Source organism: Ctenocephalides felis, unplaced genomic scaffold (assembly GCF_003426905.1).
Source record: "Ctenocephalides felis isolate EL2017-DRISC unplaced genomic scaffold, ASM342690v1 CF-g0.4_SCAFFOLD_01886, whole genome shotgun sequence".
Lineage (NCBI taxonomy): Eukaryota > Metazoa > Arthropoda > Insecta > Siphonaptera > Pulicidae > Ctenocephalides > Ctenocephalides felis.
The window spans coordinates 93,286,289-93,299,228 of NW_020538040.1; the positions used below are offsets into that span (position 1 = coordinate 93,286,289).

Here is a 12,940-nt window from a genome sequence, read left to right on the forward strand (position 1 = left end):
CGAGATTCATTTTGTGCATTTATTTAAAAGTTTAAGGCTTAATCATTTTCTGAAATTTTAAAAAAATATTTTGATGTCAAAATTTTGTTTTGATTTTTGTAGAAGAAAAATTTTGAGAGCCAGCTTTCTATTTGAATGATATATTTCTAATTATAATAGATTATCTAATTATAATAGAGAATCTATTATAATAATAGAATAATGATAGAAAAGTGAAGAGTAACAAAATATATTTATATTTTCAATCTAGTTATAATAGAAAATATCTAATATAAATAAAATCTAATATAATAGAAAATCTAATTATAATAGAGAATCTATTATAATAATAGAATAATGATAGGAAAGTGAAGATTAACAAAATAAATTTATATTTTCAATCATCAATAAAAAATTAGGAATCGTTATAACAGCTGATTATGAGATAGGATTCAAAGGGAGAAAGATGTAGTATGTTTGTTTGAACAAGTTCATTTATGATCTGTAGAGCGCATTGCTTTTAAAGAATCAAAAAAAGTTTCTTTATTCGATTTCTTTTATAATAACTGTTACTTGAATACAGATAGATTACTTTGTTTGTTATTTTGCGCTCGTAAAGTTATGGGTTGAACATTAGTACTATCAGCAATTACTTTTTGCATAGATATAATTTAGCTCGATCATAACCATGATTCGTCTCTAAAAGTATGCGTTGGGTACGGTTGTGACAAAATTTATGGGTTCGGTAGTGACATGCATTTCTTATCCTTTACGGGTGAAGATTAAACAGATGAAAAAAAACTTAACTAAGTCAAAATGCGAAAGAGAATGTGAAAGAAAATTTAATATAAGAAAAAAAAGGTTTTACAAGGTTTTTACTTTGAAAAATAATGTTTTATTATATATTGTTATATTACATTCATAAACTTTGTTTAAATGATTATTTGTGGTGTATATTTTTGACGATAAAGTCGTTTCAGACAGTAAAAGTTATTTTGATGTTTATACTGAAGTATTTCTATATTTTCATGTAGACAAATATTCAAATTTCCATTTAAGTTACTTTTTTTCTAGATGGTAAATTACCAAAATTATTGTAGATTAAAAAAGAAATGCAAACTATAATTGTTATTGCATATAAATTGTTATTAAATATTTAGAAGAATGCAACATTCAATGGCAATTATCACTCGTGGTTGAATATATTTTTAATATCTGTATTATTACTATACTTAGTAAAAAGCTCTTGTATTTTTCAAAAGTATTATTATTATTGTTGTTGGTCAATATTGAAATTTTTATTGTGCATTCAATAAATTTCATAAATTTATATGCTATATAGAAGAGCTGTAAATATCGTTGAACGCACGTCAACTTAGGAAACTGCGACTAAAAGAATGCCCCGATGAAGGAAAATCGATATGGTAACGCATGCGTATCCGGTTATTTTTTTAAACAGCATTATGCCTTTGCGTAATATAGCCAACAGATAATAAAATCAACAGTTAGATTTTACTATAGTTTATTGTAATTTTATATAACACGTTGTTTTACTAAAAGAATAATTTTCTTAATGTGCATCCGACAATGCTGTTCATCAGTTTGTACTCGAAGTTTAATAGCAAGAGATGGGCGGAACGAAAATAAATATCCTTAGTATTGTTTTTATGATTCATCGATAGTATTTATGAATTATGGTTTACTTTTTGAGAAAAATAATTGTATAACGCAATAAGGCCAGAATGGAGGATGTTTTACTAAATATTGTGCAAGAGGCGTCTGGACATAAGCAGATTGCACTAAGAAAAGCAGCACAAGATGCACATGGTAAGCATTAATGAATAATTTAATAACAAATTTATATATTCTTAAGAATTTAATCCTAATAAAAAATGACATAAATATTTTATATTTAGAAGCGATGTCATTTATTTTGTATTTGATGATATGGAGTTTTCTTACTATGATTTGATTCGTAGATATGCTATGCAGGCAGCATGGCAGTGTGAGGGATCCTTCTTATGAATTGCGTGCAAGTTGCTTGAACGCCCTGCAGCTTGCACTGGAAAGTAAAAGATCTAAGGCAGTATCACTTGCCCTTAATGGATTACACGTAGGTTTTAAATTCATCTACAGTTTTTGTCACTATGAATATGAGTTTAATCATTGTAAAAAAATTAAGCTTGAAATATTTTTTTAAAATTAAGTTAGGAACTTTTTAAGCACATTTATAATTAATATGTAAATCTGTGGTGGCATTCCACTTGTGGAAGTTTTGTTTTTAATTCACGCATTTAATTACGTGGAAAATGTGTGGTATCAACATGATGTGTGTTTATGAATTTGAATAAAAGTGAATTGATAATCAGTCATAAATAAGTGCGACAAATATTCAATAAATCTGTTCTACTAATAATTTTTCTGTAGCGTATCATACGCGATGAGCGATTTCATGCTGGACTGGAACCTGAGAATGACTCTCTATGGCTTCCTTCGCAAATGTTGCGAGCTACAAGCAGCGTGACTGCTGTGGCTGGTGCTTCTTCCGCTGCAGGCGCAAAATACAGTAGCGCCCAAGATGCTCTCGTCAATGTGTTGCGTGTGCTTTTGGCAATGGCGTGCTCACCTTCAGCATGCCCATTGAACGGGAGGATAGTCATCGAATTATTGGCAAGATGTGGGGAATGCTGGGAGACTGGTTGCAGAGCCGTAAGAATTTTTTTCAATAACAATTTATTTTTATTACTTTACTAAATTTAAAAAAGATAATTTTTTAGCATGAGATGATTATAATATTTAAGATGAGTATTTACTATAATTGAACCATTTTGCAATATTTAGGTTAGGGCAGCGGCACAAGCTGCAGCTGGACAGACATTACGAGCGTTTTGTGGATTTTTAGATGAGGAATGGCGGGAACTTGACAGAGTCAGAGAGGTGTGCTGTAATATTAATGTTATCATATTTTTTAATATTTGATTACCTTTTCTGAAATGTATATTTTGCAGCATAGCAGAGCAAGTCGTAGCTCAGCAGAAGAATGCAAAGCAAAACTTGCTAGTTTACCACCGACCGGAGGAGAAACATTTTATAATAATGTTCAAAATGATGGCGTCGCATGGACACCATCATCTGCTGTTGCCGTTTATAGCGAAGCAATACCTGTCATGCAGTTTCTCATATCACGTTTGGAAGAATCAAACGTGTAAATATTCAACGACTAAAACACAATTTTAGAAAGGCATGTATAATGTTTATAATTTATTTGCCTTTATAGCCCACCAAAGCCTTGCGAAAGCCGATTATACGTATTAGAGTGCTTATTAAGTTTGCTAACGGCTCTACCGCCAGTAGTGAGGAGCAATGCGCATTTTACAACATTTCTGTGGCAGAAATTTTGTCCAGCTCTAGTTGCATTCCTGGGCACTCCTCGTGTTGATAAACACTTTGTATCAAGGTTTGTCTGATGAATATTGAACAGGAAATCTATTTTAATTTATCTATAATGCAAATAATTTCCAGAGATTACGCACAAACATTAGAAAGTGGACGAGGTTCTGGCGTTCTCGGATCTGCGCCTACATTGTCAGCAGGTAGCGCTCGCTGCGTTTATTTAGTCGTAGGGCAGTTGGTCAGATTGGTTGGGGGAGAAGGTTCTCTAAGGTTGGCTCAATTGAATATTCATTCTATGGATTTATTTTTATCTTTAATATATAACTTATTGGTAATTGCATGCTTAACACAGTTGTGATAATTTGTGTTCCGAATACTTCAAATCGTCTTTGATACCTGATTTTATACGCTAATAACCGTTATGCAACTTATTTAATATTTGCATGTTTTTAGCTTTAAAGATTTGAATATATATGTAAAAATGAGATGTGTCAAAAATAAATGCATTATAGGCCGGTTTTGGAAGCGTTGTTTCATCGTGCACTTCTTTATCCACCGCCGCGGTGTCGAGCAGAAGCTTTACGATGGGTACGCGAATTATTTCGTGACCCGGAGCGTCTACTGGATATGACCGTTTTAACCCATCACAAAGGGCAACAATCGTGTGGTGACGATATGGCTATACTTCGGCTGTAAGTTATATATATACGTATATATATATATATATATATATATATAATATCTAATTTGAAATTATATATTTTTATAGTATTATGGATTCTCTTGAAGAATGCGCCTTATGTGGTGAGAAAACTGTTTTAACTCCTGGTGTCGCATGCATTGTGGCTTTGCTTGGCAGTTTGCAACAGTTAACTCAAGGTCAGGGTGTGTGTTCTGAAGCAGCAGTTAGCATAAACCGAAAATATCCAACGTTAGAAGATTCAGATTACCGTGGCCCGTTGGTTTATCAAAGTTTAGCCAGATTGCCGGCCCCGTACAGGTTGGATACTCTGAATTAATACTTAAAAAGCACTTTTTAATAAGATAAAACTATTATTTTCAAAATTTAATTTAGATGTATTATGTTTCTAACAATTTATACATTATATTGACGCCTTTACTGCTATAGCATCCTGATTACTTTTTCTCACCACAGAGATGTAGTCGCTGGCTTACGTTGCGACGGTGGCACCGAGAGCAGTGATTCAGATTGCGACGGCGACAGTGGGAATCCAGATGAAGAGCGATCTGATACATCTGGCGATACTGAAGGACCCGAAGACGAACAGCCAGATGATTCCGATAACAGATCAATTCTGGCGCTGCAACAAACACCAACACCATGGGATACATATGTTGCTCAAGCTCGAGCATCTTTAGGTCGCGGAGATGCTGATCTGGATCGCGGAAATGCAAGGCATTTTGCAAAGCGCGTACGCGAAGAGTTAGTACCGCGTTTGTTAAGATTACGAACGTCTATCGAGGTAATTTGCAAAATTCTTGTAATTCAATATGTTTTATATTTAAGTGGTTTTGACAAAGTAGTAGAGCAAAATTTTTTTCGCCAGGGTAAAGGTTCGGTTGGCCCTTCTTACCCCACCCACGTGTAAGCTTTTATAGAGGTAAAAACAGTTAAATCTAACTTATGAAAGATGTAACAATACATCTTATGAAACAATTAAATAATGTGTACATAAAAATTACTTTAAGATTTCGTAAACTAAACAATAATGTTCACAACCAAAAGAACTAACAACGAAAGAAAATAATTTTTCATGGATTTTTATTCATTGTATTTTGTCTCTCAATAGTAACGTCATAAAGATCAAGGTGATGGCTGGTTATACATCTTTTACCTTTCACTTTCAAATATTGTTGTTAAAAAATTCTTGACTTTACTTGTATTTGAAATATTGGTGATGGACCTTTTTTACCCGCGGACCTTCAAGCTCCGCATTACCCTATTACCTTAATTTCTATTCATTCTCAATATAATTGTGTCTGAGAATTACATTCAACGTATACGAATGATTAATGCCTGATATAAATTGATATTTACATGCATTATTATAATATATGGAACTATTAAAATATACGCATAAAAAATGCAATAACCTTTTTTTTAATTCTTAATGTTACATATTTTACTTATAACTATTTTTTATTAACAGGTTGATGAAGCATTACAAGATTATGCCTCTCGTTGCTGCAGAGCCGCCGGCCCTTCTTCGTCTAATGACCAACTTATAATGAACGCAGATGGGGTGTATCTTGCCACATATTCGGCGTTGCTGCTAGGGTTGCGACTACTCAGAGCTGGACACTATGCACAAACAGATGCGCAAGTAAATCTTATTTGTAGCAGTATTTAACAATAATTCAAATATAATCACGTTTAAATTCACGAAGATTTAATATTTTATTAATATTAATTAATTTATTAGTTCAGGTGTCTTGCCGTAACATTGCTCTATTTTTTAATTCTTAATTTTTTATTGCTCTGAATATTCAAATATTATTTCTAATGTATTTAATTCTTACAGAGTCCCCCGGTGCCTCTAACGGAATCACAATTTGTTGAGGAAGTTCAAAATAGCGGGGTATTGGTATATTTATCAGGTGCTTGGCTATGTGAACTTTATCAACAAGTTATTGCACATAGCCCGTTGCCTATAATACCATGTGAGTCGACTCGACTAAATATTTTGATTTTGATTGATTTTGACTAGTACCTAATCAACTGATTTTTGTTGTTGTAGTGGCGAATGGCCATTGTGCGCTTGTCGATTTGCTGACTGATCTTGGAGGGCTTGGTTCATCACAAATGCTTTCTGAATGGCAAAAACTGCAAGCTGTGTCTGACGTTCGTCCAGAACCTTCTCCAGAAGCGGTTGCTGGATGTAAATTAGCCAGAAGGTAACTTTTGTCTAATTGATCAAAATTCAAAATTGATTTTACTAAATTATATTTATTGTATTACTTAATAAGTGAATTGCAAGTATAAATTTTTGACTAATTGATCAAAATTCAGAACTGATTTTACTAAATTATATTTATTATATTACTTAATAAGTATATTGCAAGAATGAATACAAAAACGTTTATCCTCTCGTTTTGAAGAGTAATTATTCTTTTTTACACATGCTAAAGGAAAATGCACAGCAATTCTTCACAGGTACTTCACAATCATTAACAAATATAGTGTTGCTTTATTTTCAGAATACTGACTTGCTGTTGGGACTCTTTAGTATCGGTGTTAAGTCGAGCATTGGGGGGACAGGTTAAGGGAACACATAGCAGCACTGCTCGCTTGAAAAAATTTATTAGAAATGGAGCGAAAAAGAAACGTGCCGAGGCATCCTTAATCTCTTCAAGTTTGGAGGGACTTCATAAGGTAAACTAATAAGTCATTATATTCAATTTCAAACATACTTACTTCATAAATTATTTTTTGAAACATATTAGAATGCACACTTTATATATATATATATATATATATATATATATATTTATATATATATATATATATATATATATATTTATATATATATATATATATATCGAGGTTATTGAATGTTATTTTTAGGTTGCTACGCTCAGCAATACCCTCGCATTACAGCGTCTATCTAGTTCAATTTTAACGCTTTTATGTAACAATGTGTGTAATGAGAAAACCACTACCCTTTCTACGGATCACGCATTGTCTTTAGATGTTCTTCTGACAGGTGAAAATATTCATTTACACATTTATTTATATTTCAAAATTATGACATCGTTTTACGATTACGCTTTCCAGGAGGACTTGAACTTGGTTCACACAACGCGTTATGTTGGCCCGCTATATTGGCGGCCTGCCGCCATGTATGCCGATTAGAACATGTGATATTCACTGGACCAGCTCCGCCAGTTCCTTTGCAACAAAACGCCCAAATAGAGCGAAGTGTTATCACTTCTTACCATGCTGGAGAAGAAGATGAAACTTGGTATATATAGCTAATCTGTTTAGCAATTATAATTTTTAGAAGTACTAATTTATATATTTTCTATTTTCAGTGTAGACGTATACAGCTTTCTATCAACTGGTGGAAGTAGTGGTAATGGTAGCGGAAGTAACAATGGGTATACCCGAGTACCACTGTCAGGTGCTCTTGGACCAGATGGGACTGGCTGCTGTGGGTCTTCACCAGAGGCACCATTGCGTCCGCACGAAGCTGCTAGAGCGTTATGTTCACTTTCGCAGCAAGTTGATGCCTTATTTCATGATGCTGCTCTGAAACTCACATTGCCTGCTCTTATAGACTTTTTGAGGTGTTTGTGTCATGCTTCTAGAGAACAGGTTGGTTTGCTTCAGAATCAGAAAGAAAAAATATTGAAATCTATAATAATGCACAGAAAATATTGATATAAAAAATATGCATTTATGAATAATAATCGTTAATTGTATAATGCCAAAAATATAATAAATATTTTCATAATTTATATTATACAAAATAATACGGCGTTTCAATAATTACGAGATTTTTTATCAAAACTTCATGTTTTTTATTTTCACAAATTAATTATTACATCTCAAATATTTTATTTGACCTTATAGCTGTTCAGTAGATCAAACGATTCATCTAATTGTTCAAAATCTGCGGTAACTCTTCCGCCTGCGTTGCGGTGGTTGGCACGGAGTAGTTCAACAAGCGGCCAACTGCGCAATGAGCCAACTACCCTACTTTTGCACAGGGTAGGAGCAGTTACATTAAAAATTGTACGAGGCTCACGACCTCTTTTACATACCATGAAAGTATGGGCCGTTGTCGGTCCTCATTTAATGGAGGTAAAAAATTATTATTTTGATACCATAATATTTGTATAAAAATAATCGAAGTGCTAATGTTTTTATTTTTTTAAGGCTTCGTGTCACAAGGATCGATCTATATCTTCCCGAGCTGTTACTTACATTCACGATTGTGTCACAGCATTATTATCTGAGCAGACTGAATTGCCGCATTTCCATTTTAATGAAGCTTTGCTTAAACCGTTTGAAAATCTCCTTAGTTTAGAACTTTGCGATTCAGATGTGCAGGTAAAGATTCGTAGAAAACTCTTCAGATAAACAAATTCATTATAATTAGATTTTGTATATTACATATTGAATTGTCTTTAAATTATATCTTTGTAGGATCAAATCGTATCGTGTCTGTGTGAAACAGTCGAAGCACATAGTTGTGAGATTCAGTCCGGCTGGAGGCCTTTGTTTGGAACTTTACGTGGAGCGAAAGGAAATGCGCAACATTTACATAATGTTTTAGATATTTTCCGAGTTTTCTTGAATACAGATAATGCTTTAGTTTTTGCAAATGCAGCGTTAGATTGCATACTTTGTTTGTTGACTCACGTGCGATGTACCGATATAGGCTCCATGGAAGAAATTGAAGATTCGAAAACACATATCGGCGTGGAAGCCTTGAAGTATTTAGAAACTTGTGCAAGTATTCTTGCAAATATGTATAATATGCCGAAATGTCCGGTATTTAATTACGCACATAGAATTCAAGAAGAGAGCATACCACAAACAGTTGATCCAACTATACCAACAATAGTTCAGAACGCTCAATACTTTGAAACTGCCTCAGATGAAGTTGAACAATCATATAAACTTCTAGCAACAAGCTCAGAAGTATCTACAAACATATCTGATATGGATAACCCTAGCGGGATACTTAGAGTATGGTTTTTGATGTTGGAAGGCCTTGCATCTGCTACAATTATTTGTCCAAAATCACTTCAACCAGAAGCTTTAGAAACGCTGTTTAAATTGCTTCGAAATTTAATGAACATACCCGGCCCTCAGTTTGGTTTATATTGCATAAATCATTTATTACTACCAATGATGCAGAATTGGTTAAGACAAACTAGTCGCGTACATAGAGGTTGGGATAACGTGGCCGTTAATTTTAAGCAATGTTGTGGAATGGCAAGTGATTTAATAGTAGAATACTTACATAGACTTCAAGATACTGGAGAAGAACACATCGAAGTCGATGCCACAGCTAACAGATTAAAATGTACTGTAATTCGTAGACCTGTGGATAACTTAAAATTTGGGCAAATTAGACGGCAAACAATGCAATTTGAGCCGGAAAATAATCAAAGATTTCATCAAGTAATAAGTACAAACCATGGTTATGAGAATTTCATTAATTTAGCGTTGAAACAACTGCTTTTAGTTTTAACAGAATGTACCACGCAATCTCATGAAAGTATTGCTAGATTAGGAGTGAGTTGTATAAGGCATGTATTGTTAGCATCCGGCTTATTCTTGACACCTGCGCAATGGGAAATTGCGTGTGTCGCCTTACACCGAGCTTGTGATGTTACCCTCGGACCATTGCGGCAGCTATCAATGGCGTTTCATGAACATTCAAACAGCTTTTACGGTGATACAGCTATTGTTAAAGTGGCGGCTAGAAAAGATTGTACTTTGGAAGATAATATACGATTAAGTGCTGTTGCTAGACAGGTTCTTTTATTAGAAAATCAACGCGATTGTAAATCTTCTTCGGCCGATTGGAATGCTAACTCGTTTCTCGATGACAGAAGTTACGTATTTCTTCTATATCCAGTGGAATTGGCATCAACTTTGAATCCAGAATTGTATACATTACGTGTTTCATACAGAAACTTTGTTGTGAGTCTGCTAGCACATCAGATGCTACAACAGGCCATTGCAAGTATAATTTTGCATGGTAGTACAAACATGCCAATATTAGATAATGTGTTAATAGAAAATTGTGCTGGTAATATATTGACATCATATAAAGATAAATTAAATCCGAAGCATATGGAACTGCTGTTAAAATGTCTTGCATTATCATACAAACGTGCCCTCGATTTTGATTCGAAACCCGGATTGAAATTTTTGCTACAAAAAGTTTCAAATATGGAACATTCTGCAAATTTATATAAGCAAAGTAATGCAGCGTGGATCGTGAAAATGGTCACTTTAATAGAACTTTGTGTGTCTGGAATTGCAAAATATAACCTGCATGTATCAGATATAAAATATATTCTAGAGAGTTGTAATACAGATGTTAGTCAAAAATTGAAATATGAGTGTTTCATTGGATACTTATTGGATTTAAAAGAAACCTGGAATTCATATTGCGACTTATATGCTAGTAAACAACAAAAACCCGATGCAGATAATTTTTCCATAGTTTCGGATGGGTCAGAGAATAGTGAAAACTTAGCAAATATCGAATTAGAAGATGATGTTTTTCTAGAAGAAATTCGTTCCGAAGATCACAGTCCGACAAAATCTTCAAGTTGTTCGGATATTAAGCGACAGCAATCACTACTATCGGACAGCAGCGATTATGGCGATGAAGTATCGGTTACAGAAAATGTCATGTATGGCAAACCTGTGAAAAAAGTTATCGGCAAAGATATCACAGCCGAATATAATATGGTTGACCAAAAGAATTCAACTGAAATTGGATCACAAGCTATTCTGGATAATGAAGTTCAAAAGCGAGTTGATAGTATGATGGAACAATATAAACAAAAACATTCAATCGGACAAGTGAGTACCCCAGTAAATCAATCCTCGGTTAGAGTGAATCCTTTCAACGAGCGGTTGGGAGTTATAGCGCCCCAACCTGTACCGCCTGAGATAGAGCAACAGCGCGTACATAGCATTGAGAAGGTGTGCATTATCATTATTTTAGTTCATGCTATTTTAAAATACTCTTTAATATTGATAAAATAAAATGCAATTAGATAAAATAAAATCATCTTTCTTGACAATAAAATAGTTACATTATATATTTAAGCATATATCAGCCTATTTAACTGTTATATATAAAATTCACTGAAAGTAGATTATGTTTGTATTTCTACTATATTATAAGATATTTAATTTATACATATATATATATATATATATATATATATATATATATATATCTTACATTCAAATGCTTTTATATATAAGAGCTGAATAGGCTAATCAATATTAATATATATCTGCAAACCGATATCGATTAAGGCTTAATATATCTTGAATATTCGTGATATTGAATTTCTTTCTCTTCCATATAGGATGCAGAAGCTCAAAGGACGGCTCAATCCCAAAGCGTCCGAGCGGTCCTGGAGTTGCTTCTCTCGCTTCCGTCCCTACCGCTGAGTTGTCTAAGATTTGTTTTGGCCCCAGGCGCACAATCCCTAGCTAGAAGCAGTTCCGAACCAACAATTATTAACCTGGCACATGCATTGTGGCAAGCAGAAGAATAATTAAGTTCTTATAAAATTTATATCATTGAAATATATTTTATTATCCTACAAATATTTATTAGCAAATATATAGATTTGCATACAAATGTGATTTTTAGTAATATTTACTCCAAATGCTGATTTACTAGTTTCTGTACTCGTCCGAAAACCGAAATTGAAAATTTTTGCATATCTTCACGTTTCAAAAGACGTGGTGATTAGTTTTTGGCAAAGACGGGCACAACCGTTTCAGAGATAAAGAGCTCAAAGTGTAAAAAATGATAAAAAATATTTTGCTTGTAAAGAAGAAGTAGAATTTTAGTCTTTAGAATTAAAATTAAAACTCGAATCATTTTCAATATTTAAAAAAAATTTTTTTGAAACAATTTGTTTAAACAATTAGTTTTTGGGGAAAAAATGTTTGAATTTGCAAAAAAAAATTTTTTTTTGAATATTGAAAATGATTCGGGTTTTAATTTTAATTCTGAAGATTGAAATTCTAAAGCTCACTTATATGCTTTAAATAAATAATTTTAACTTTGCAATTCAGTTTATATAACTCTGAGAAATATAACTATATATTCTAACGACGCTTGATAAAATTTTGTTTATTTATTTTTTATGTAAATATATATAAAAGTCATTGTCGAATTTATAAACTTTTATATTTTGTCTATAAAATACGAACAATGAAAATTACAGCTTTTATAATAATCTATTGGAAATTATTTAATATTCCTCGAATATTGCATTACGATACGGAAAGTTCCAGAAATGCTTAAGGCACGATGTTCGTGCTTAAGGCACGATGCCATGCACTATTAGTTTAATTATTTTCTTTTGAAAAATAATATTTTGTTCATCATAACCAGTTCTAATACCTCTATGCTATTTCCAATTCGAAATTCAAATTGCGCGCCACAACTTCATACAAATCGATATTTTGGGTCGATTCTACGTTTAGTTATGTAGATCACCACATGTGTCGCATATCCCTGACATGTCTGACAGTTTATAAAATAGATAAAATTTGTCATATTGAAACATTGCACAAATGCTTAATAAGTGAAATAGTTTTATTTATTTGCGGATGTTATTTTTACTTCTAATTTATTTATATTGTGAATCATGTAGTTTGTTCGTATATTTATACATATGCTTACGTTAATAGTGACGCGAAACATAAATATTTTTATGAATGTCATAAGAATTGTGATTATATGTAAAAGGGTTTTTAGAAGACCATAACTTTAAGTTAATTTATTAGTTTCTGCTAATATTATTACAGTATTACTTGTTATCTATG

General features: G+C 32.8%; 1 protein-coding gene across 1 annotated transcript; it reads left to right on the forward strand.

Annotated features, from left to right (window-relative positions):
- The first annotated feature begins 1,721 nt into the window (after nucleotides 1-1,721).
- Nucleotides 1,722-11,655, forward strand: LOC113375533 (brefeldin A-inhibited guanine nucleotide-exchange protein 3). The gene is made up of 23 exons (XM_026615465.1): nucleotides 1,722-1,806; nucleotides 1,959-2,092; nucleotides 2,407-2,688; nucleotides 2,821-2,916; nucleotides 2,988-3,184; nucleotides 3,257-3,436; nucleotides 3,502-3,642; nucleotides 3,885-4,064; nucleotides 4,142-4,372; nucleotides 4,529-4,856; nucleotides 5,544-5,717; nucleotides 5,916-6,054; nucleotides 6,132-6,288; nucleotides 6,592-6,766; nucleotides 6,959-7,097; nucleotides 7,169-7,355; nucleotides 7,426-7,493; nucleotides 7,566-7,708; nucleotides 7,967-8,197; nucleotides 8,273-8,446; nucleotides 8,543-9,440; nucleotides 9,570-11,068; nucleotides 11,464-11,655. The coding sequence occupies exons 1-23, from the start codon at nucleotides 1,722-1,724 to the stop codon at nucleotides 11,653-11,655; spliced, it is 6,030 nt and encodes a 2,009-aa protein (XP_026471250.1).
- The last annotated feature ends 1,285 nt before the right edge of the window (nucleotides 11,656-12,940 follow it).